General features: G+C 34.7%; 1 protein-coding gene across 3 annotated transcripts in view; it reads left to right on the top strand.

The window, feature by feature from the left end:
• The window catches only part of Cdh9 (cadherin 9), a 128,739-nt gene that overhangs the window by 76,591 nt on the left and 25,489 nt on the right, over positions 1–26,659 (top strand). For all 3 annotated transcript variants that reach the window (XM_070042232.1, XM_070042233.1, XM_070042234.1), the window contains exons 3-6: positions 14,974–15,268; positions 22,405–22,524; positions 23,342–23,509; positions 25,730–25,917. In XM_070042232.1, the coding sequence (XP_069898333.1) occupies positions 14,974–15,268; positions 22,405–22,524; positions 23,342–23,509; positions 25,730–25,917 (771 nt within the window). The remainder of the gene's footprint in view (positions 1–14,973; positions 15,269–22,404; positions 22,525–23,341; positions 23,510–25,729; positions 25,918–26,659) is intronic.

The raw sequence follows: 26,659 nt of genomic DNA, 5'->3' as shown, positions 1-26,659 counted from the left end.
GGCCAGGCTCATTCTAATCTTTGCCTCCCAAGTAGATAAATGTGAGCCACTGTGCTCAAATTTGATTTGAAACTTTAAAAACATCATATCGCTCCTCTGGACATTTTATAGACATATATTATTAATGATTTTAATTTTATATGTGAGTATAGTTTCTCATCTGATCAAATATTATTTTCACAAGTCTGATTTTAATGTAGTTCTGTAAAAGATTTTTCTCATTTTTATGTTTAACTTGGTATCCTGGATTCTCAGTTACAGATAGAAACCAAAAGACATGATTCTGCTTGTTCTGGCAGACATTCTGTTTGCATCTGTAGCCAACAATGTACCCGCCATCAGCAAATAATTGCAGAACACTAACTCCCAATGTCAGTAATACAACTTCATCCAGCTATCCTCTAGATTCTATATGACACACAATAGTCCTTCTATATATCTGTTCAAATCTAGTGAGTTACAATACAAACAAGAACTTTTTTTTCATGATGTGGAGAATATTAGAAAATGTTTATAAAGCCATGTCTCACTAATTTCTCACTCTTACTTAAGTTGAATAAATAAACAATCTACATTCTGTTGTCTCTCTAAACTCATCACTAACCTTTAAAAATATTAGTGACCTCATGTCTTACAGCTTCTGTGGTAAACAGTGTGCTAATCTTGTCATTTATAACCAGTTCTACTGAAGTGCTTATTAAATTCACATATTGAAAACTGTATTTTCTCTTAAGACTGATTTCCAGCTATCAAGAATCTTTTGGGGAAAGAATCATTTCTTGTATCACTTTTTATTTTTTTATTTTTTATTTTTATTATTTTTGGGTCTGGTCATGGGGCCTGAACTCTGGGCCTGGGCACTGTCCCTCAGGTCTTCAGCTCAAGGCTAGTGCTCTACAAATTGAGCCACAGCACCACTTCCAGCTTTTTTCTTTTTTCTTATGTTGTGCTGAGGAATCAAACCCAGGGATTCATGCATGCAAGGCAAGCACTCTACCACTGAGCCACCTTCCCAGCCCCTTGTATCTCATTTTAGATAGCAAGACTTTCATCATGCTGACAAACTTCTGGAAATAGTATTTCCATTCTACAGAGAATTGGAAGATATGTTCAGATTGTAACTAGGGAAACTCATTCAAAACAATAGCAGTGATGCTGAAGAGAGTCCAATGTGGCATAATATCAGAAAATCCTGAGCTTCCACACACCACTGGCCATGGGGCATCAAGACATCTGAGAATAGCTAATAGGTCGGTTTCTGACTTGCTTACTTAGAAATCATATACTTGCTCTCCTCTGTGGAATTTGTGTGTATTCATAGGTATGTGTGTGCATATGTTTATGCATGCATGTGTGTGCTAGAGCTGGGGTTTGAACTCAGGGCCCAATGCCTTGTTTCACTTTTTGCTCAAGGCTGGATGTCTACCCATTAAGCCAATCCTTCACTTCTGGCTTTTTACTAGCTAATTGGATATAAGAGTTTATAGGATTTGTGTGCCTGGGCTGGCTTGGTATTGTGTTGCTCATATCTCAGGTTTCTGAGTAGGAAGAATTTACTCTTAGGTTATTCTTTTTTTTTCCTCTGTCATATCTCTTCCTTTGTCCTTGCTTTATTTATTATCCTTTCACCTTTCACATAAGACTGAGGATTAAGATCATCAGCTATATTAGTTAGCCAGAAATCTGCATTTCTCAGGTGCAACTCTCCTCACTCTCATCTTCAGGTCAATGAGAGATTTAAAAACTAAGGATTATGGGACAAGCTCTGTTGCTAGGAAATGGAGTTACATTTACTGGGAGTGTTAATAAGTGACACAGGTCAAAGGATTCATTTATTTCAAAATATCTTTAGAAGTGTATATGTTTACTGACTCAAAATTAAGTAATAAGCCAGATGTCAGTGGTCCACATGTGTAATCCTAGCTACTCTGGAGGTTGAGATCTGAGGACCTCCATTCGAAATAAGCCAAGTCAGGAAAGTCAGTGAGACTCTTATCTCAAATAAACTACTCAGAAAACGTCAAAAGTGGTGCTGTAGCTCAAGTGGCAGAGTGCTAGCCTTGAGCACAAAAAGGCTCAAGGACAGCACGCAGACCCTGAATTCAAGCTGCAAGACCAGTCAAAAAATAATAATAATAGTGATAGATAAATAGATAGATAGATAGATAGAGTAATAAACACCTTTTGAGTTCAAGTTCATAAAGTTTTAAACGTACCTAGAAACCCTGCATAAGTCAGAAAGGAGAAAAAATGGGAGAAAATTATTGTTCCATGAAAAGATGAAGGACTTCTTCATTTCAGCCTACCTGCCCCTTCATTCCTTACTCCATCTTCTAAGACACCCTATGTGGTTTCTTACTCAACTTCAGGCATGCACAAATTTATTAAATAACCACACCACTCCACACAGGCTTTTCAGTAACATGTTTTAAGTAGCAACGGTTTTTATTCCATCCAAAACACAGTTCTGGGTATTGTATATGCTATGATATGTTCATGTTTCCTTTTTTTTGTTGTTGTTGTTGTTGGTCAAGGGGCTTGAACTCTGGGCTTGGGCGCTATCCCTCAGCTCTTCAGCTCAAGGCAAGTGCTCTACCACTTGATCCACAGCACCACTTCTGGTTTATTGGAGATAAGTGTCTCATGGACTTTTCTTCCCGGGCTAGCTTTGAACGGTGATCCTCAGATCTCAGCCTCCTGAGTAGCTAAGATTATAGGTGTGAGCCACTGGCGCCCACAGTTTTCATGTTTCCTTGACTCCATAAACTAACAACAAAAGAACACACGCATAATATTAGGAAAGAGAAAAAAAAACATGTAGTCCATATTGAATCTGTTGTTCAACATCTTTTAATCTATTTTTCCAGTGTTGTATCTATTACACGATTAACTAAGCTGACAAAGGATTTAGAGACAGTACTATGTAAAATATATATTTGTAGCTCACAGAATTACTAGTGACAGGCATGCAGGATATACCCCCAGATATTTAGAGACTTTTAGTCCCCTTTTCAATTTGTTTTCTGTTGCTATTGAGTTTCTGAATATATTCGATAATTTGTTGGGTTCCAATGAGTTTACTTTTACCCCTTCTGTCTTTTTCACTTAAAAACTGATACATAAAGGTACTGTCAAACTAAGTACTGCCTTAATATCCCATTGCCCTATGAGCTTCTTGGTGTATGATGTTTTTGTTTGGTATCTCTGTGGAATAGAATACATTCACTTTGAAATTTACCTGACAAAGGAGCCCGGTTTAGTAGAAGAAATCTATGAATATCTAAACATTCTCTCATGGTCAGGTCATAACTCCTCTTTTGCTGCTAACTGGATAGCTCTCAATCCACAGCATTCAAAATTGCCAGCTCCTTTGTTTTCAATCATCACTTTATAATCTAGAGGTATTTCTACTGATTGTCAAATGTCACAGACACTGTGAATTCAGAGCTCCCAGCAATGAACATAAAGTTTAGGGGTTGTTATTTATTTGTTTGTTTGTTTTGTTTTTGTTTTTTTGTTTTAGTCAGGACAAAATTAAAGTGTTGGAGCAGTTAGTAATTAAGAAGCTGGACCTGCTATTGGCCAGTGAAGCAACCTGCTAGTGAAAAACTCATCCTGGATGTCACCCCTGTGATTCATTTTGTGTGTGTGTGTGTGTGTGTGTGTGTGTGAGAGAGAGAGAGAGAGAGAGAGAGAGAGAGAGAGAGAGAGAGAGAGAGAGAGAGAGAGAGAGAGAGAGAGAGAGAGGAGGAGAGGGGAGAGAGAGAGAGAGAGAGAGAGAGAGAGAGAGAGAGAGAGAGAGAGAGAGAGAGAGAGAGAGAGAGAGAGAGAGAGAGAGAGAGAGAGACTGCCATACTTTATAGTTAATGGGAGACTGGGAGACAGGAATCTTAAGGGCCTCTTTGTGCCCAGGCTAGCTGTGAATCATGGTCCTCAGATCTCAGCCTCCTGAGTAGTTAGGATTACAGGTGTGAGCCACCAGCTCCCAGCTATGATATATTTTTAATATAAAAATATATCTTCTTGCATTAGCTTACTGGGATGTCTTTATCCTATTCCAATGTCTGCCATTAGCCAAAGATCTATTGCTAGTCTTCTGTTGTGTGAATATGATCTCCTTTCATGGAGTAAGACATTTTACTAGTGTAAGGAATTGCCTTTCAAATAACTATCATAATAAACCTCTTCAGGACGCCTCAGTGTCCCAAACACTAAGGAGCTCTCCACTAAGCCGCCATGACTGATTACAACTGAGGCTGGGGTCTGCTTGCCTTGCTCACAGCGTCCTGTGATATCATTGGTCAGTGGATTGGAAGAGCTTCCTGGGACTGCTTGTGCCACTGCCTTCAGTAAATTTTTTAACAGTTATTCCTGCTCTAGGCTGCACTAAAACTCATATTTCATCCTATGAACAGGAATTATGTTTACTAACCCAGAAAGATTGTCTGAAAGGGAGTTAGTGAAAACAAATCTGTCACTGAAATAATTTCTTTGAGCTTGGCAGTGATCTATTACTTAACTCTCTAAATTCTATATTGCTCATTTCTGTCCACCAAAAAAAAAAAAAAAAGGCTAGGACAATCCAGAACTTTGTATTAAATCTGATTAAATGGTAAATGTTGTAGCCAAATGTCCCTGTGAAAAGCATAAAGATAACATACCCTTTTCATGTATAATAATCTTCAGAATTATGCATCAGGTAAAAGCCACTCAACATTGGGGGCGGGGGAGCTCATTAATCACACTTTGCAATTCAGAATCTAACCCAATAGCTCTTCAACTTCATCAATAGTAAGAATATATTGCTGATGGTACTCCTCTGAATGTTTTCAACTTATTCTCAGAACACTTTCAGGACTCAGGAGTTATTTGCTCTTGAATTAGAGTTACCAGTATATTGTGTTTCAGTCAATCTACAGTGTTCATGTGAATTAATAAGACTAATTTTCCTGCCACCAGATGCCAACAATGAACAGATTTTCTTTTTTGTTGTTGTTGTTTTGTTTATGTTTTGATACATATGCTCTTTCTTACTTTCCTGACCTGGAAGTAAATGTAGCCTGATATCATCTAGCTTCTCCCCATCTCTCTTACCCCCTCCCTCCTGCAGCACTAGTTGAGCTGATTTAAACTGTAAATCACACTTAAAGCATTGAGACATATTATGATTAATTTCAAGAATTCCAATCATCAAAAAGCCAGAGAGCAGAGAGCCAAGTGCCTGTGGCTCATGCCTGTAATCCTATCTACTCAGGAGTCTGAGATCTGAGGATTGAGTTTCAAAGCCATCCGGGGCAGGAAAGTCAGTGAGACTTTATCTCCAAAAAACCACTAGAAAACTGGAAGTGGCCTTGTGGCTCAAGTGCTAGGGCTGGCTTTGAGCTGAAGAGCTGAGCTACAGCACTCAGACCCAGAGTTCAAACCCATGACTGATCCAAAACAAACAAACAAATAACCCCTCCCCCACTCACACACAGAAGTTGGGGTGGGGCTAAGGGTTGGAGCTAGGATGCTAGTATAGGTCAACAGGTTTTCTTTGTTCTGAGAATGTTCTGGCATACAGGTCAAGGGTGTAACTTCTAGGATGTGTGATTATCTCAAATATTTTCTGTTCAGCACGTCAGTTTCTTTAATCAGCTAATTATCTCATATATGAAACAAGACACAGAAAGTCATGTATCATCAATCACAGTGTCTAGAAATGTAAACGTAAAAGTGAAAAACTGTGGTGTCTGTTTAACCCTTTCAGGATTCCAGGTTTATTTATTTTGTTTTAGTTCTTTTTCTAAGGAATTCTTAGTATCTTGTTTTCCCACATGTGTTTCTCTAGTAATAAGAAGAATGGACAAAATGCCTATTCCTAGCAGCTTTCTAGTCACATATACCTTATACCATGAGATGTATTTGATTCAAATCCTATTCTTACTAGGTTTTTGCTTTCAAACTTTTAGGTAGGAAGTTGTCAATGTATGAACTCTTTCTAAGCAAAGCATGTTTCAAATAAATTAATCATCAATAAAAGAAAATAAGATATGATTTCACTTATTTCCTTTGGTGTCAATTTATAATTTATTTAGTGAAGCATTTGATTTTAAATCTATTTTGTGGCAGGATTAACATTAATATTAGATTGCAACTAGATTCTACAATTTGTCATGAACAATTTAAAAAAAAGGTGTAGCTGAAAAGTATTTGAAATAGTTGAATACCTATCAATAGACACTTTTTTAAAAGGCTTAATGAAATTTAAAGCTTGAAATAATATACTATAAACCAAATTTTGATATCTCTTAGGAGCCATTATAGCTTATCTGTGTAACAGGTTCAATTAAGAGAACAGAAAATCAAGGGAAAGTACAAGTATATCAGAATTGAGCTTCTATTTTTAGGTGGAAATTCCAAGAGAATTACAAAATTGTGTATTAAATGAGGTTAAAGACAATGAATGTTTCAAAGAAACAAACTTTTATTTTCAAATTTTCTATATAAAACATCAGGTGGAAACTGAAAAATTCACTAGAAGTTGGAGAAGTGTTGCAATTTCCCTGTTGGGTAATAGGTCCTCAACTGAGTTATACTGATGGCTCATTCACAACATTACAGCTTGTTATTCTTTTAAATTTTATTGCAATATCATTAAGAAGAGGTAGAATTGTATGAGAGAAATTGCTTTTCAGTTTTGAAAACTGGGTTGGAATGATGTTCTTTGTAAGAGAACTTAGTAATACAATGAAGGATAATTGGAACTAAAAGTGAATATATGAATGTGCCAGTTAACAATGATTTTAAAAGAACTGAGAAAAATAAGTTATTGTTTTAAGAAAAAAATATACTTTCAAAAAGGTGACTTTACTTTTCTCCAAAGAAAGGGACTGTAAAAAGTCAAGTCAATGATAAAATTAATGTAAACATATAATAAATAATTAGAAATAATATATGAAGACTAGAAATACAAAAACCACTAAGATAAAGTAGAAATTCAAGGTTACCCCTAACATGATTACATCTTTTGATTTCACACGAGTGAAATAAAACCATAAATATGTAAGGAGAAAGTGTGGTTTAATTGAGAAAGAAAAGGATAAGGGACAAACATAAAAGCCACTGTGTAGGTAGGATGCAGAGAAGGCCAAAGATTTGAATTGTTATGACTTACAACAACCAGAAGTAAAATAATATAGTTTAAAATAATAATAGTTTAAGCTAAATATAACCTAAACTAGTAATAGTTTAATAAATGGATGTTGATACAAAAATAACATAGTATTAACCACATTTTAATTTGTCCAATAAATTATCTTAGAAACCTTGTAAACAATATCTCATTGGACTTTAATATAACGTTGAAGTAATTAGTATTACCCAACTGTCATTTGAATGGAACTCAAAAGTCTTGGGAAAAATGTGTTAAATATTTTGTTAATTATGCATTAATCTATCATTTCACTAATGCAGTTCTGTCTTTCAGACAATTTCCAGTAACAAATGCAAGTCAGTCCTTAACCACTTTTCTTTTGCCATTGTTATAAGGACAATTATCTTTATTTTTGAAGTGTTTACCAATATTAAAATGTTGAATATCAAAATTCAACAATAAACAATCAATAAATGGTTATGGTATATTTATAAGTTAGTACAGTGCAGCCGTGAAAGTTATGCAAAGACATCTTAAGCCAAAAGAGTAGGTGAAAAAGCAAATATAAATAAACTTCCAAAAACAACTATCAAAAAGCCATGGATTAATATTTGTCAAAACAGAGTAAGAGTATTCATCAAAACAGACCTGGTTGTTAACATTAGGTATTGAATAATTGTATCATTTGCCTTCCATTTTCATATTTTTCTTCAATTTTCCTATACCCATGTTATAAAATTAAAACAACAGTGTTCTACTAATAAAAATAAATTAATAAGATCATTCATTTTTAAAGACAAAGAATGAAGACTGATATTTATAAGTGTAAATCTTTAAAAAGTATTATATTTTTTCCAATGTTTCTTTTTTATGATTATTTTATTGTGAAAATACTGTACAGAGGAGTTACAGTTACATGTAAGGTAATGAGTACATTTCCTATCAAGCATTATTACCACCTCCTTTGTTTTTCCCCTACCATCCCTTCCCTCCCACCTCCACAACTACACTCCCATATTTTCCCCTCCCCCCTAAATTGTAAAGTTCATTTTTCAACATACTATCTTGTACATCTTATTGTTACAATAGATCAACCTGTGTATCTGTTTAAGCATTTTGCTTTTTCCCCTCCCCTCCCCAAGGCAGAGAAGCATATACACAAGATGCAGAGCACCAACATCAAATACAGTGAAAACAGGGGTTATACCGTGGGAGAGAAACATACAAAGGGAAAAAAATCACGTGGTACATTATAAATATGTTAGGAACAATAACAAGAAAGAAAAAAAAAAGCACTTGTATCTCTATTTTGCTTAACATCAGCTTATCTGGTCTTATGACCTTTTCTGCTTGTCCCAACATTTACTAGTTATTGCAAATAAGGGAAACCATGGGACCTATGTTTCTTTGGGCCTGGCTTACGTTGCTTAATATAATTTTTTCCAATCTTTCCATTTCCTAACAAATGGAATGATGTCATTCTTAATACTCCACATAGAGCTCCCCTATGACCCAGCAATCTCACTTTTGGGCATTTACCCAAATGATCAAACAAGACCATACTAAAGCTACCAGCACAACTATGTTTATTGCAGCATTATTTAACATAGCTAAGATATGGAACCAACCCAGATGCCCCTAAGTAGATGAATGGATCAAGAAAATGTGATATATATGTATATATATGTATATATATACATATATATACTGTATATATGTATATATGTATATATACATATATACAGTATATATATGTATATATGTATATATATATATATATACACACATGATGGAATTCTATGCCTACATCAGAAAAATATTTAACTGATTATTCAAGAACGATAACATTTAACAAAGCAGTATAGGAATACAATGAATCTTGATCTGTGACATCCCCATCAACAATCTTATCCAACTTTAAACCACCCCATCCCTTACATTTCTCAGTGTTTTGATATACAATGAATTCTTCACTGCACTTCTTCTCATCCTCCCTTCATTGTCTAAGCCTCTCCTCTTAGTCTCAAACCTTTGCAAATACCCATTTCTTGGTGATTATTTTGCTGGACTCTAACTCAGTCTTTCTAAAAATGGTTGTATTTAAGCTCCTCATGTCATCTCTTAGAGTTCAATTAATTAATTTGGAGCTGGTTGCATGCTATCAGAATGAATGTTTACTCATAGATTTATATGCACATTATATCTGCTACTAATAAGAAGAACTATGTGATCTTTTGCTCCCTGTTTCTGGCTTATTTCACTTGATATAATTCTTACCACTCTCTCCATTTCCATAGAAATGATGGAATGTCATTCTCTCTAATGGATGAGTAAAATTGCATTGTGTCTACATAGCACATTTTCTTAATCGATTTGTTCCCTGGGGGGCAGCTGGGCTGATTATGTGTTTTGGCGATGTTGAAGAGTGACGTAGAGGACATGACTGTGTTGGTACTTTTACTATACCTTTGTTTGTATTCAATCCACATTTGTGTTCTCACATACTGTATTGAAGTCCATCGTAATCGCTTGAGATTTTTTGTACAGTATCATACTTTTCTGACTCAATCCATCTACACTCGGCTACCCTGCCCTCTCTTGTCTCCATTGTGTTGCCTGTAATTCTGGCTGTGTGTCTTAGTAATGGTTGTTTGGTATGTATCATCAAACACTCAAGATGAAATATTTCAGCACTGACTCTAAAGAAAATCACAGGTTATTTTTGTTTGTTTGTTTGCATTTTTCGTTTTAGTTTGTTTCTTTATCTTGACTTTGTACATTATCTGAATAAATTTTGGTGCTAATATTGGGAAAAAAGTTATCTTTATCCTAGTCAACCGAACTTTGTTTAGAAAGAATGGCAAAAGTATCCTTTGGAACAACAATTTTCATTAAGAGCCAAAGGTAATTTTCCTACTTTAATATGTATCATGACATTTCCTATAAGATTGCTGAAAATTAAACGGGGTAAAAAGTTAAAGGTTTGATCAAACTATGAAACATCCAAATATTGAATGCTGAGCAGCTTTGGCAAAGTGCCCAGAAGAATAATTTATATTATCCTGGCTATGTAAGAAGGTAGAGGGTGTTACTGATTAAAATCTATCTGTAAATAGCACTCCTAAATATTCTACAGAAAATGACCCAGGTTTTCACAAAAGCAGTTCCAAACTTCATGGAAACATTTTAAATCATCAGTTTGTCTATTCCAGCTTAACTTGAAGAAAGTCTTTAATACAGAGGTCAATACAGACTGGAAACTGACAAAGAGTTATAATGACCTAGGTCTAGGCTGATGGTTGCTCACATAAATAATAGTGAAATTATTCCTGGAATAACTAATCCCTCAGAAGTTCCTTATTTTCCCGACATCCATTGACCACTATGCAACTCCATAACATCACATACATGTTCCCTTGATCAAGAACAACTTGGAGATGGTGTAGGAACAAGGTCAGGTGCTCTGTGGACAACTTGGTGATTCCCTAATAAGGGATGTTATTACACAGGTGGATGTTGTGATAACAGCATCCACTTTGGCCTGAGGTCTTGCTCTAATGATACTGAATCCATAGAAATCATTGTGTGTTATGCTGCATGGTGGAAGGATACCCTCGCTCCTTTCTTTGCTTTAAATATTCAAGAGTGGGTCTATAGTGTCTGTGCCAGAATGACATGACACCATTAAATGGAGAACTCTAACTGGTGTCCTAGGGACAGAGAGTTCCTGTAGAGACAGAGAAGATAGTTCCTTATAGTTTGAAAGAGCATGGACATCCTTCCTATAAATGGTTGCCTCCAGCTCTGTATAAGGCTCTCAATGACATAGCAATCCTTTGCTGATATGGAAAGCATCTTAAGCAATGTATATCCATCTCATAGAACACCAATGCCTTCTCAGAACAAATTAGACTCATGATTCATCACTCCTGTCTCTAGTAAGATCACCTCTTGAAAGTGCATTGATGTAAGTTTTATCCTTGTTTGAAAAGAAAATTGAGTTCATGAAAATCTATGTTAATGTGTATTGATTGTTTAGTACATGATATTCATTCAGTGGTTTTTATTCAGTGACAAATTATTAAGCACAAAGTCTGTACTAAACACAGTTTCAGCTTTCTGAGACCATATTTATCATAACTGCTCCATAAACTCCATTTATGTTTGATAGTACACTCCAGAACATAGAAATAGAGCCTCCCTCTTTTTCCTCAATTAACATTACTAAGCTAGCCAGTTGCCTCTAGGATTTTGAAACATATGATGTTTATTTGAAACAAATCATTTTTATTCAAAAAAATATTTTCTTGTTAAATGTCCTTGTTAGTTTTCAAAATTAATGCCAGTATACCATGTCATTGAACTTATTTAAAATCCATGAGCTTACATTGATGCAGATAAACAGAAATATATTTAAAATAAATGACATATACTCAACATTATCCAGAAAATTAAAAACATCCTAATCTGAGTTAGGAATGTGGCTCCAAACAGGACATATACAATGAGAAATGTAAAAATGAGGTATGATAAGCATGTCCTTGAAGGAAAAATCCAAAAAATATGAAGAAGTGTTAAACATGAGAGAAACAGATACAGACATCAGGTATGGAAACAAGATCAGGTCTTCCAAGAAATAAAATAAACGAAATGCAAAAAAAAAATGGTACATGCAAAATGTGATAGTAAGGGTGAATGTGACAGAGACACACTGAGAATTAAGACAAGGTTTAGGAGGATGGGCATGCATGTCAGGAAACTTAAAGCATCTGTAATAACAATGGAAGTAAATTTCCAAAATTAGTAATTGTTCTTTTAGTATAGTAAATTTAAATGTTTAAAAAGTCAACAAATGATCAAAACACTAGAATCAAGTTAACCCAGAAATTCATGTGAGAATAACCATGGTTTATATTACAGTAAGGAGATTGTGTCTGGGCAATGGGCCTTGATAGTGGAGGACATTCTTTGATTTGCAGATGTCTCTTGAGTTGGTGGGTTCCAGAAAAGTCTTACTCTCCTTAGATGATTGGTTCTTGATTCCCCTTGATTGTGTACATATTTGTTTTGGCTATTGTTCAACATCTTTGTTAGATTTGAGTGTTCACTGTTTTTTTACTTACTTTTATTGTGTTCACATCTGATTTGCTTTCTACTTTGTTAAAATAATTTCATGCACCTTGTGTGGTTTTGGACCACACAAGCAATGTGCTACTTGTATTCAGCATGGTAGAGCTTTGTGACTGGAGTGGCCCTGCTACCCACTATAAAAACTGAAAATTTGGCTTTGTTAAGTAGTGGCTTCTATATTCTCCTGACTAGATCTACCATACAACATCATGACATTAAATTCAGGATCTTCAACACTGCTTTGTTGACTTGTTTTATGTGTCTTTGTGTTAGTGTGTGTCTCTGTGCATTCCAGTCCTTGGGTCTAAACTCAGAGCCTGAGCACTGTTCCTGAGCTTTTTAAATCAAGGCTAGTACCCTACCACATGAGCCACAGATCCACCTCAAGGTTTATGGTACTAATTGGAGATGAAAGTCTCACAGACTCTGATGTCCAGACTAGCATCAAACCTTAATACCAAGATCCTCAGATTTTAGCCACAGAAATAACTAGGATTACTAGTGTGAGCCACAGGCACTTAGCTCTTGTTAAAGACTTTTTAAGCTTGATAGGCCATATTTGTGAAATTGAAAAGTCACTACCATTTAATATGAAAAAAAGGTTAAATGGAAGAAGTAGAGGCAGAAGGTGATAACTGCAAGGGTTTAAACATGATACGATGGAGAATCTAAGCCTGGAATTTGCAACAGAGTTAAAATGTGCAGGTAAGACATTTCAAAGAGAAAATATTGATGACAATTATTTTGATGGGTTTAAAATAAAAGTAGGAGAAAATATGAAACAAATGACTATCTTTGAGTACTAGAAAAAAAAACCCAGCATCTGATGAGGTGATTCAAAATTAGATGGTGGCTGAGAATAAGCAGGTTGGACAAGCATGTAGCTGTAAAAGTAAAGTGGATTGTGTGAAGGAAAAAGCTAATAGTTATGAAGGCATAGGGAAGTTCAGACTCCAATTTCATTTAAAACATATGATTAGGAATTTTCAAATAGATAATGTAGTCTAACTTAATATTATCTTTATTCTGTATAGTAGATCACTTATGATTTTGCTTCCTGTTTAATTGAAACTATTTACACTTTAACAAATGAAACATTCTCAACCTATTTCCTTCTAAATGTTTTTAGAAAAAAGATAAATATACAAAATAATAATTTTAGGGATCTTGAATCATTCTACAATGTAAACACAAAAGATTGTAATGCATAAAATAAACATGTAATATGTACAAACTTATTATAAATTGAATTTTAAGGTTCTTAGTATTTTTTCTTGTTCAGAAGTATCTGAAATTATTCTTTAAATTCACATTGGTGAAATTTTTAATTAAGAAATACAAAAGTATATGTACATAAGAATGAAGATTATATATGAAAAAAATCTAGCTTTTTTACATGAATCAAAGAGAAATTTACTCATTTTGTGTCACTTAAACATTGAAATATCTGTGATCTATCATTTATTCAATGGAGAAAATACTGTAGTCCTACAAGTACTATCACAAAATCATATAAAATAATCTATGTGTTTAAAATTATGTCTTTATATTTTGCCCAATTCTGGGGTTGACCTCAGGGCCCGGCACTTGCTCTGCTCTGGCTTATTCGTGAGTTTTGCTCTGCCACTTGGACCACACGTCCAGCCTGACTTTCTGTTGACTAATTGGTGATGGAGTCTTGTTTACTTCTCTTCCTGAGGTAGCTTTGAAATTTAGTCTTTCAGATCTCAGCCTCTGCTGGGGTCTGTTGTAAGGTATCTTACCAGCAAAGCCACATTTTGGAAGATGGAATACTGGAGTCTTTATTACAACACGAGCAGTCAGCAGGCCTCCAATTGTAATAAAGGTCTGCAGCTCCCCACATAACACGGTTCAGAAACAGGCCAGAGAGGAAAGAAAGATTAAAAAAAAAAAAAAAACTATACCAACAAACCAATTCGGCTTCGACAGAGAGCTGAATTAGGATGCCATGACCACCAGAGATGAGCCAGGAGACAGGACACAATCACGGGGACACACGTGGCATGGCAGCCTGGTGCCTGTGCTGGTCTGGGCCTAAATAAGGTCCGAGCAGAAGGCAGGTCTACAGGAAATTCGCAGTCCCAGGTGCTGGACTGACAGGTTCAGTAACCTATCAGCCACGTGCCCGCCCCTGCCTCCAGGAATCCAGGCATGTCCATCACCTGGGAGTTCAGGCCTTTCTTTCTTCCAGCATGAAGACAAAATGCCAGACCCCACTATCCACCCTGTGGCCCATATTGCCCTGCCCAGACCTGACCTCCTTACTTTAGTATGAGCCACATTTGCCCCACGTTAAAATTCTCCCTTGACTGGTACTTTTATTGTTACAACGGCAATGCTATTTTTAAATTTAATTACTTATAAACACAAATTTTAGATTATCTAATTTTGTTTACGATGCAACTGAGTTTGAAATCTTGGTAATTATCCTATTTATAATTATCCTTGAAGCAGCACATTTTCAAAGTGTTAAATTTCCCTCGGTTTTAAATCTACCCACTTGTAGCAACTAAATGCATTTGTTTAAAATAACAAAAACACAGATAGGTTAGTTTTCCTCATTTGAATGTTAAGTTGCCTAGTAAGATCATCACTGAAGTAATGTCTGGAGAACAATTTATAAGAACCAAAATTGTTTACTACAAAGATAATGCACTTATTTACTCTCCCTTTTTTCCTCTTTGAAGCTTCACACGGACCAAGATAAAGGAGACGGAAATTTAAAATACATATTAACTGGAGATGGGGCTGGCAGTCTCTTCGTTATAGATGAAAATACAGGAGACATTCATGCTGCAAAGAAGCTAGACAGAGAAGAAAAAGCCTTGTATATTCTCCGGGCCAAGGCCATCGACAGAAAGACGGGGCGGCAGGTGGAACCGGAATCGGAATTTATCATCAAAATCCATGATATCAACGACAACGAACCGAAATTCACAAAAGACTTGTACACTGCCAGTGTCCCTGAGATGTCTGGCGTTGGTAAGTATATGCAAACCCACCAGTGCTAGCGTTGGTGTTTGTTTTATAAGGTACTTACCATGACGGGTAATGATGATATGTAAATTCCTTCAAGATAGAAGTTATATCTGGAAACTGCTACTTTCTCGTTTTTTTTCTGTTTGTTTTGTAACCACCCACAGCCTGGGTGCTGTCCCTGGGCCCTTTTTTGCTGAAGGTCAGGGCTCTACTACTTGCATCCCCACTTGTGGTAGACGATTGGAAGTAAGAGTCTCACAGCCTTTCTTACCCTGGCGAGCTTTGAACCTCACTCCTCAGATCTTGGCCTCCAGTTTAGGATTAGCTAGGAATATAGGCATGAACCCTCAGTGCCCTGCCTCATGTAATTTTATCTAGCTTCATGGCTACCTTTATGTTGCAAATTATCGAGTACAGTTCTTTGGTCACACTAGAATAATTACCTTCACCTCTAGAATTCTGAGTAGAAGTGGAAGGTGGTGTTCCTCCAGACTCCCCCATAGAGGTTGAAGGCATTGTTTCTGGAAGTAAGGGAACCTACTGGTTGCAGCCTAAGACACTGGTGCTTGTGTTATGTTGACTGATAACAGCTAATCTTTGCTTTTGATGGAAATTCTTCTGAATGATTATGTTATATGATCAATAAAACAACGCTATGCAGTAGGCTTGGAAAATACAACATTCAATCTCCCCATCCTGTGGTTTTGCAATCTACGATTCAGAGATACATAACAAAATAATTTTGATCAAATATCCTAGTAGCATTGTGACAAGGTTACATATTTCTTCAATCTATTTCTGTCTTGAACCATTGAAAATTGTTGAACTATACAAATTGAAAATAGTTTAGTTTTTAAGACTGTCTTTTTTAATGATATATGTCATCATATTTGATTGCATTCATGTGAAGAGTTTGTGAATGAAATAACAGCTGATACTTAAATCATAAAATATTTCTCGAAATCATAATAAAATTATAATATGTAAAAAGTAAGCATTTTTCTGATTTTAACGTAATTCAGTTGAATATCACTTATAAATCAGTTTGAAGTCATATACATGAACAATCATACATATGCAATTTTATGCTCCTTAACCATTTCCTATTGAACTCTAGTTTGAAGTATTTTTTTTTTCTGGTGAATTGAATTTTCTGTGGCAAAACAATCATTTTGCTTGTGTGTAATTTTGCCAGCTTTTTTCCTGTATGAACAGACAATTGTACTTTTTAATTCTTAGAAAAACTTGACATATTTGGAACTGTAAAAATCAAAATTAAGATGACAGCAATCTTTCCCTGATGGATTTAAATTCATTTTAAGAGTTATTTCCTTCAAGATATTAAAAGTATTTCCTCATTAGAAATCATTGATGTTTAAATTTCTTATCAGTATTTTTCTTCTGTATCATTCTGTATTATTCAGTAAATTTTAATCACTTACACTATGCATTTTGATTATGTGATTGCTTGATTCATATTGAATACTAGATCTATTCTATATCACCACACAATCACGTCAATTCTGAAATGTTATTTGTAAAAAAAATAAAAATAGCTTTCACAACTCCATCTTCTCAAACTATATTAAAATTATACAAGTTTAGGCATGAAATTAAATTTGTAGATTACCATGTCCAATAATACTTTCTGGAAAAGGAGCTATGTGGCACTTACATATGCTTTTATCTTTGATCACTGCACCTTCTGATTAGTGTAGTCTTTGAACATAAGAATTGGAGCCTTTATCAGTCAAATCCTCTCCAGGTCTAGGATTCCTATAAAACTGATAAAATCACATAATATGACACTGGATACTATTTTGGTAAAAGTAAATAAAATCTTAAGAATATGAACAACAACAACAACCACCAAACAGATAACTTCATCCTGGTTGAAAAACACAGTTTAATTATTCTTTATGATATCTCCCCTAGCTTCTTTCATTGAGTTTATGCATACACATATTATATGCTTACAGTTTAAATTTTAAATCACCATATCACTGTCTACAATAAGCATATGCAGAAGACAACATATTTAGTTTAATAAAAATTAATATAAAGAAATTAAATACATTTTCCCCAAACTAGAATGAATTGGCTGTTAACTTACATTGTAATAGAAAAATAAAAGACAGATATGTATGTAAATACATAGATACATAGACAAATAAAAGTCAATAGATATACAGGTATCTGGACATCCTTAATGCCTGTTTTTCACACTAGTGGTTGTAAAAAAAACTCCTATTTTATTAACTTATAAAGAATGTCTCTCAAAATAACATTGCCTAATACTGTTAAACTTTCATTGAAGTTAAATTCAAATGAAGGGAAAAATCCTTGTATTTTTCCATGTAGTGTAGGTATATTACACACACGCACACACACACACACACACACACACACACACACACACACACACATTATCTATGTAAAAGTTAGATGTATTTTTGAGCCTATCATTATATGTATCTTTGGTTCTAATTCAGATACATTATTTTTTTTCAAATTTTTTATTGTGATTAAGTGGTTACATAATTTCCTAAATTTATTGTGGGATAGTGATGTTCAGTTAAAGTCACAAACACATTCTAACTTTCCTGGAGCAAATTTACTATCACGGTGTGTAACATTTATGAGTTCTATGAGCTTTGCGATACGTTATTTCTTCCACATTGGGTGGTACGTACATTTGTTTTGCATAGCATCAGCTGTTCCCTCTTTCCCACTTGTTCCCTCCCTCCCATCACTGCCATTAAGTTACTTAGTTCATTTTGGTCATTGTCCAGTACAGCTGATGGGTCCCACTGTTATGTTTTTCCCTGATTCCTTCTAGTTCTGTTCATCTTCCTCGTTTCCCTCTGGTGTACACATATATACCATACATGTGATCAGCAGCATGGGGTTATTTAGTAATGGTTCGACCAGATGAGTGGAAGTCTTTTGTTTCTTAAGTCCTGTTAATTTTGTCGTATCACCTAACATTTTGGATTTAACATCCACTTATCAGGGAGACCATGTACTGTTTGTCTCTTTGCTCTTGGCTTACCTCGCTCAACATGATTTTTTCTAGCTCCATCCATTTCCCTGCAAATACCATTATTTTATCATTTCTAATGGCTGCATAATATTCCATTGTGTATAGATACCACAATTTTTGGATCCATTCATCTGTAGTGGGACATCTGGGTTGTTTCCATATCCTGGCTATTGTGAACAGTGCTGCAGTAAACATGGAGGTGCACGTGTCCTTTTATACTGGTTCTTGTTGTTCAGGATAGATGTCTAGAAGTGGTATTACTGGGTCATAAGGGTGGTCAATATTTAGCTTTCTGAGGACCCTCCAGACTGCTTTCCAAAGTGGTTGTATAAGTATACATTCCCACCAGCAGTGTAATAGGGTTCCTCTTTCTCCGCATCCCCTCCAGCATTTGTCGTTGGCTGACTTGTGGATGTGGGACATTCTGACTGGGGTAAGGTGGTATCTCAGGGTTGTCTTTATTTGCATTTCCTTCACAACTAGGGATGGTGAACATTTCCTCATGTGTTTCTTTGCCATTTTTATCTCTTCATCTGAGAAGTCTCTCTTTAGTTCCCTTGCCCATTTAGTAATTGGTTTGTTAGGTTTGGGAGGGATTAGTTTCTTGAGTTCCCTGTATATACTGGATATTAACCCCTTGTCTGATATATTGCTGGTAAATATTTGGAAAAGACAACCAATTGGTTGGTTGTCTTTCTAGTTTGGTTGTGATAGCTTTAGCTGTGGAGAAGCTTTTTTATTTTAAGGTAGTCCCATTTGTCGAGTCTCTCTCCAATTTGTTGTGACCCTGGGACTCTGTTCAGGAAGTTCCTTCTTGTGCCTATAAGTTCAAGTGTCTCTCCTACTCTGTCTTGCAGTAGTTTCAGAGATTCAGGTTTAATGTTAAGGTCTTTAATCCATTTTGAGTTGATGTTGGTGCATGGTGATAGGCTGGGGTCCACTTTTAGTCTTCTGCATGTGGCCGCCCAGTTTTCCCAGCACCAGTGGTTGAAGAGGCTGTGTTTCTTCCATTGTATGTCTTTGGCTCCTTTGTCAAATTCAGATACATTATTTAGAGGGGAAAAAAGATTATGTCTTCATAATTACTGCAAGTGTAATTTCCTTAGGTTTTAGTTGTACGAATAACTCATTTTTCAGTGCAAAACTAAGATAGATCCATTTTCTGGAATTTTGGCAGCTATATATTATTGATTTAACTTCATTTATTATCAAATTATAAACAATATATCCATGTGTTCCTTATGAATATTGAAAATAATACATAACAAATAAAATCTAATATTTTATTACATAAATATTTTCATTTAAATCAATGAGTTAATTCATAAGTAGTATTAATTTCTTATGGAAATAAAGTCTAATGCAGTAAATGGGAATGTAAGACAAATCCTTCAATCTATCTTTTCACTCATTTTTATTTATCTATTATATATAGTTATTGTTATTGTAAAGGTGATATAAGTCAGGTGTGAGTACATGATTTTTTTTGAACAATTTCAATTTTTCTCTCCTTCTCCCCTCCCTTCCCCACCCACAAGTTGTATAGTTCATTTTCAACAGTGTCCACTGTGTATCACTGCTGTTTTTATTCACTCTTTGTCCTTCCCTTTGTGCCCCCTCTTAACCTCCCAGAAATAGATAAATTTTCAATTTTGTATCATAAGGTTGTTACTACTTATTTTTATTTCTCACCTGATGTTGTCCTTGTTTTCCCTTCTCTGGGCTTTCAAACTCAGATTCATATTACATTTAGCTCTCAGAATCATATTCCATCCATTTAAAATCAAATTCATTATTTTTTCCAATGAAAACTAAACTACACTATGGTCTTCTTATTAGAACATGTTAGTTGGATGATGAAGATACACAGTGATTTAAAATGGGATATTATTTGATTAAAATATTAGTGGAAAAGTACACACACAAACATATTATATTTTCTATTTCCTATAGTCACAAAACTCTTGGTAAAAGAGTTTTGGTAAAAGATTGTTTCTCTCAACTTTCTGTATATGGGTAAGTTTTTTGGGAAGAAAACTTAGTGGAGGTGGACACATAAGTATATGTTTTATCCCTGAAGTGACATGATGGATAAATTTCATCACAGCTCAGGTAATAGGCTTTCAGTTCTCATTGTATGTGAATTAATTTTTAGAAAACTGGAGAGACACTTGTAGCATTCAAATACTTTTTAAGGACTTTAACTACTAGCATCACTCTAAATGGAAAATATATTTATTGAAATTTGCATACTTTTGTACACACAAAATTTAATAAATATGTACTGCAACTCAAGAAATGAACAGTAGAGGAGTGAATAATGTATGTGAGGATTCATTTACATGAAAGAGTCAACATGGGATTTACTCTCTCTAAAGAACTTTTAAGTACAAGAGCCATAACAAAATTTTAAAGAAACTAATGTATAATACATTGAAAATAGTCTATAAGTTCCTCTTGAGATCAGGTAAAATAATAGATCTATGCCTTCAATTTTTATAATGCTGAAATAGAAGATATTCAGATTATATTTCCAATATTTATCATCTAACACTAACTAGAGTTCTCTAGACTTCTAAAATAATATTTGTTTAATTTTTGATTTGTTATATTTTTATTATCATCTAGTAACTGTACAAATGAGTTACCAACAGAAAATCAGTTTATGAATATAATTCATCTTGATTGTTTTCACCCCTTTCATCATTTTCCTCCATCCTTCCCAAACTCAATTTTCTAAATTTCATAGGATATGTATTCAGTGTTTTAACTGTTTTTTCTTTCCTTTTCTTTGTTCATTCATCTAAGCTCCTCCTTTAGACACTCCCCCTCCTCCCATATCTTTCAAGTCCCATTTTTCTGTTATTCATTTTGTTGGACAGAGAGTTTGTCTAAGGACTTTCACTATTTGAAATCTCCCTTGCAAACGTTGCATTTTGGTTAAAACACTTGTGTACACCTGCATACAATCCAATAAATGCATGCTTGTATGTATATAAATTAGTTCTAGCTTCCACATAAGAAAAATAATGTCTGCTCTTTGTCTCTCTGGATCTGGTGACTTTTAACGAAGTTAAAATGTCATTTTAGTGTTCTAATACATGACTGAACATAAAATATTGATTTTTGATACGGTCTGTTGCATATAATTACATTCTTACATTTTGGAAACTACTGATATTGAAAACTACTGATTTCCAGCCAGTAATTAACACTAAAGTATATAAATGTACATAACCATATCAGATTTACATATTAATGTATGTTGATAGATACAGCCATAACTGTGTCTTCATTTTAAAAATAGGCAGAAATACTTCACACAAAGTCCATGTATTTCTGTCTAAAAGTGCATGCACACATGTGCATTCATTTTAAAGTTCAGTATGTTTTTGATGAATTTGGGTTCTGGTTCTTGTACTCAGGTTTCACATTCTCAGTTGAGGATATATCACTTTATGCCTCTAATTCCTTCACCACTCAATTTTCTCTATTTTTTACTATGATAATTTAATACAGGGCTTCTCCCTTGCTGAGCCTACATTCTACAAGCAGGAGTATAAGAAATTTAGAGTTGCCAGATGAAAATATGTGCTCTAATGGCAATTTTAACTTTGTTATATTCATATATTCCTCCACTTAATATTTCAGTTCATTATTTAGTCTCATGATATCACCTTTGTGATAGCACACATAGTTATTATTCATTAATTTATCATAGCCACAAATAAATAGGGGATGGTTAGTTTTTTTTTAATTGAGGGAAAAAAGGATTTTCATTGATGATGTTCTTGCTTTAAGACAGTATCACTTACGTAACTTTTGTCAAACACACCATAGTCTAAAACAGCAAACTACTATCTATAAGTTTTCAGAAAACAGGAAGGGGTGGGATTGGGAAACAAAGGAGGAGGCTACAATGCTTGATAAGAAATGTACTTATTATCTTACCCATGTAATTGTAACCCCTCTCTATGGTATTTTCACAACTAAAAAATAAGATAAAAATAAAGTTTTCAGAAAAACAAAAACTAAATGTTTGCAATTCAAATATGTAGTAGTATTCACCCTCTTCCTTGGGGTGGGGATGGAACAGGTACATCTGTCATACAAGTGACAGCCACGGATGCAGATGATGCCAATTATGGAAACAGTGCCAAAATTGTCTACAGCATCCTGCAAGGGCAGCCATATTTCTCCGTGGACCCAGAATCAGGTACAAACATTTATCTTGGTCTGATTCTCATTAAATCATACATCTGACTGTACAACTCTTTACTAAAAACATATCTCTGTGTTGTGAAATATACCCATGCATTGTCAGATTAGTGTTTTCTAGGGTTCTCCCATGAAGACTCAAGCAAACTTTCTAATACTGAAACAACCTACTTGGCTGTTAAATTATTATTAGTTAGGTTTAATAACTACAAAATTTCACAGAGGTACAGCGTATTTTATGACATTAAGGGTTGAAACCTAAAAACTGTAAAGTATCCAAATTCAACAATGTCATATGCTATATATTTTTTTTTTCTAAAATCGTTTCTTCTCTTTTCCTTTTTTTTTCTGGTAAGACATAGGGCCTAGACTCTGTCCTTGAGCTCTATTCAAGGTTGGTGCTCTACCAGTGTAAGCCACAGATCCACTTCTGGTTTTAAAATGGTTAATTGGATATGAGTCACACTGACATTTCTTCATAGGCTGGCTTTCAACCATGATCCTCAGATTTCAGCCGCCTAAATAGCTAGGATTACAGGCATGAACCACCAGCACCCTCCTCTAAATTCATGCGCTCCATCCCCCTGAAGATCATTGCACTGATTTACCAAATTCAACTCCTTGAAGAATAGTCCTTTGGTCTTCAATTGACAATTTTGTTTGTTTCTGTTTGCTTGAATGTTGTAAAATCCATTGGCAATATGACAAAGGTATTTTAGAATGCCAAGATTTTTGCTCATTTGTGGTACAATGAAATTTACATAGCATGGCTTAATTTTAAAAGGCAGTGACTTGTTTATTTTTTTTCCTGAAAGGCATAATAAAAACTGCATTACCAGACATGAGCAGAGAAAATCGAGAGCAGTACCAGGTGGTTATTCAAGCCAAAGACATGGGTGGCCAAATGGGAGGTCTTTCTGGAACTACCACAGTGAACATCACTCTCACAGATGTAAACAACAATCCTCCTCGATTTCCACAGAGTAAGGAATGTCTCAGTGCTCCCCTGTGGCAAAGCTTCTGCAATGTACTAGGAGAAGAATCTAACATTTGTGTTTCTAGGTTCATGCATCTGATTAAGTCACCAGTCCCTCCCTTCACAAAAATAATCACATCATACTTCGAATTAAAAATGATGATTGTTCTCACAATTGAAGAGCTGAGAGAAAGCACAAATGAGAAATTCTGCTGCAACTTTAAAATAATGTCTGTCTTCCTTGTTGTAGAAAGCAAGGCAGACTAATTTCTCAACATTTACAATGAAGCCCTGATGCTTTCCTTCTGCCCTTCTTGGTTAGCAGTGTGGAATTTGGTTTGCCTTCTTGAATTCAAAGTGTAGGTCTTTCCCTTGCCTTTCCTCAGTGCTTTTATTTGTCAATAGACATTATAAGAATTTAATTCATGCTATTAGATTTGATGTTTTAATATCTCTGGAACTAATTTCTATATTAAAACCAATGCCAATGGTTAAATTTGTAGCATTTCTGTATTTTATCAGTGAATCTAAATGTCATGATTTACATTGGTTAGGATGATAAGTTATTGATACTTTACAATATGGGATGACATACTAAAATGCAGTACTATCAAATTTATTTAGCCCCGAAGATTAAATTATTAAATTCCCTTTCAGTTGTTACAATTCTAGGATATGCTTTAGACTATAATTACTTTGTTTTACATGAAGATTGTATTTAAAAGAAGATTCCTATTTGGTGCTATTTTTTCTCAATAATATACTAAAGTTGATATTTTCAGTTAAGAGTACAAAATTTAACTTCTAATCATTGATTTCAATGCAATTGTTTTAATACAATATTTTCAGTAAATGTGCTTCAGCTTGCCAAACTTTGAAATATCTGTTGAATCATCATTGGGTGAATGTATCCATAACATTAATAACATAACAAGTTTCTTTAATAATGAATAATAGACATAAATAACATAAAGGTAACCACTATTTTTCAATTCCTTAAATATAAACTAAAAATAAAACTTGATGAGTTCCCTCATAATTGTACAATCTGTAATTCCAAGAATTATTAGAATAGTAACAAATGACTTGAAACTATTACAGTTAAGATACTTACAGTAGTAACAAAATGATGAGAACCAGATCCCCAATGAAATTAATTTCAGATCTCTAGTCAGTGTCCTAGCAAACATATGAACTTCTATTAGTGTCTTTCTTATTTTATGAATGAGCACATTGACATCCAATTTGAGATAATCCAACCTGCCCAATGGTTTAGATTTCTGGTTTAGATTTAAAAGAACACATATGTTTTAAAACATAATTTAATAGCCATAAAATGTATGTTAAAGCGAGGTGCGGTGGCTCACACCTGTAATACTAGCTATGTAGGTGGCTGAGAACTGAGGATTGTGGTTTAAAGCCAACCCAGGCAGAAAACTCCTTGATACTCTTATGTCCAATAAGCCACCACAAAACCGGAAGTGGCCCTGTGGCTGAAGTGGTAGAGCACTAGCCTTATTGAGCTGAAGAGCTGAGGGACAGCATCCAAGCCCAGGCTTCACGACCCCTCTCTCCCCCCTTTACAGAGCGGTTACAGTTGCATGAATAAGATAATGAGTACATTTCCTATCGAATATTGTTACCTTCCTTTGTTTTCCCCCCTACCATCCCTCCCCTCTCCACTTCCCCAATTCCTCTCATTTCAAGTTATAAAGTTCATTTTCAACATAGTGTCTTGTACAACTCATGGTTACAATGAGTCAACCTGTATCCATATGTCAGCATTTCCACAGAGAAACAGTAAACAAAAACTGTTTGGGTTTTGGAGGGATGGGTGAGAATTTTGAAAGGAGTGACATGGAGCAGAATGTGTTCTATTCAAGTTTTTTAATGGCAACTACTTTGTACAACTACTTAAAGATAATAAAAATGGTTTTGTCTTATTTTCACTCCAAATTATAGGTTATAATATCATATTTCCATCTGTAATCTAGATAACTTTGGTTACCTTTATTTCACTATATTTTTCATTAACAAAGTGAGAATTTCTAAAACTTAAAAATATTTTTCCATTTAAACTGTAATTTTGACAGTTTAAAATTCAACATGATGTAAAATATTTCCTGATTTAAAATTGTTTCATTAAAATAAGAGAGAGGGGGAGAGAGAGCGAGAGCGAGAGAGAGAGAAAAGATGACATGCCCAATGTCTCTGATTTAATTTGCAGGTACCTATCAGTTCAATTCTCTGGAGTCTGTACCTCTGGGAACCCACCTTGGAAGGATTAAAGCCAATGACCCTGACACGGGGGAAAATGCTGAGATGAAATACAGCATAGCTGACGGAGATGGAGCAGACATGTTTGATGTCATCACAGACAAGGATACACAGGAAGGGATTATCATTGTCAAACAGGTTCCTCTTCACCGTCTATATTCCTTTTTCAAGGGCTCTGTAATTTACTCTTGCAGTTCAGGAAAGGGCGAAAGCTCAGAGTATATTCTTTTCAGATTTTATGTGGTTTTGATCCTTCACAGAAGTGGTAAAGGCTGTGACCTCACTTCACATAAGTGAAGGGTTTTCATCACTGATACTTATAAAGTGGTATAAAAGCTCAGTAACTGTGTTTGTAGTAAACAGCCATCAGACTCAAAAGCACTTGTTTTGTACTTGTGTATGAAGGGGGGAAAAGAAATGTGTTCAGCTTCACTTTTATTTGATACACTCTTAAAGATGATTCTAGTGCTATGGAAGGTGGTGGATTATTTAGGTAAAAAACAACTCAGTGTCATTTTTTGCATTCATGTTCTTGATTTTTAATGTAGTATGGGAGAATATGCTGAGACTTTTAGATGGTATAATATAGGTCAATATTAATTATTTTATTTCACTTCTTTCCTTCACATTTTTCTGGCTATAAGTGCTCAAATTAAGTAAAACTACTTATTTTCTAAAAATTACATTTTATTCAATATTCTCATCTTCACTACCTTCCATTTTAATAATATCAATAATATATAATCACAAGTCCATTATATGATGCTTTATTTACCTCTCTGAAGTCCATTAGCGCATACTTCATTCACCTGTGTTTAAAAATATTTAAGTACATTACCAAGTAGAAATAAATTTGAATATATAATATGTTATATTTAGT

The sequence above is a fragment of the Dipodomys merriami genome, unplaced genomic scaffold (assembly GCF_024711535.1).
Source record: "Dipodomys merriami isolate MVZ:Mamm:240054 unplaced genomic scaffold, mDipMer1.0.p SCAF_32, whole genome shotgun sequence".
Classification (NCBI taxonomy): Eukaryota; Metazoa; Chordata; class Mammalia; order Rodentia; family Heteromyidae; genus Dipodomys; species Dipodomys merriami.
Note: the sequence above shows the minus strand (reverse complement) of the source record. Positions and strands in the feature narration are given on the sequence as shown.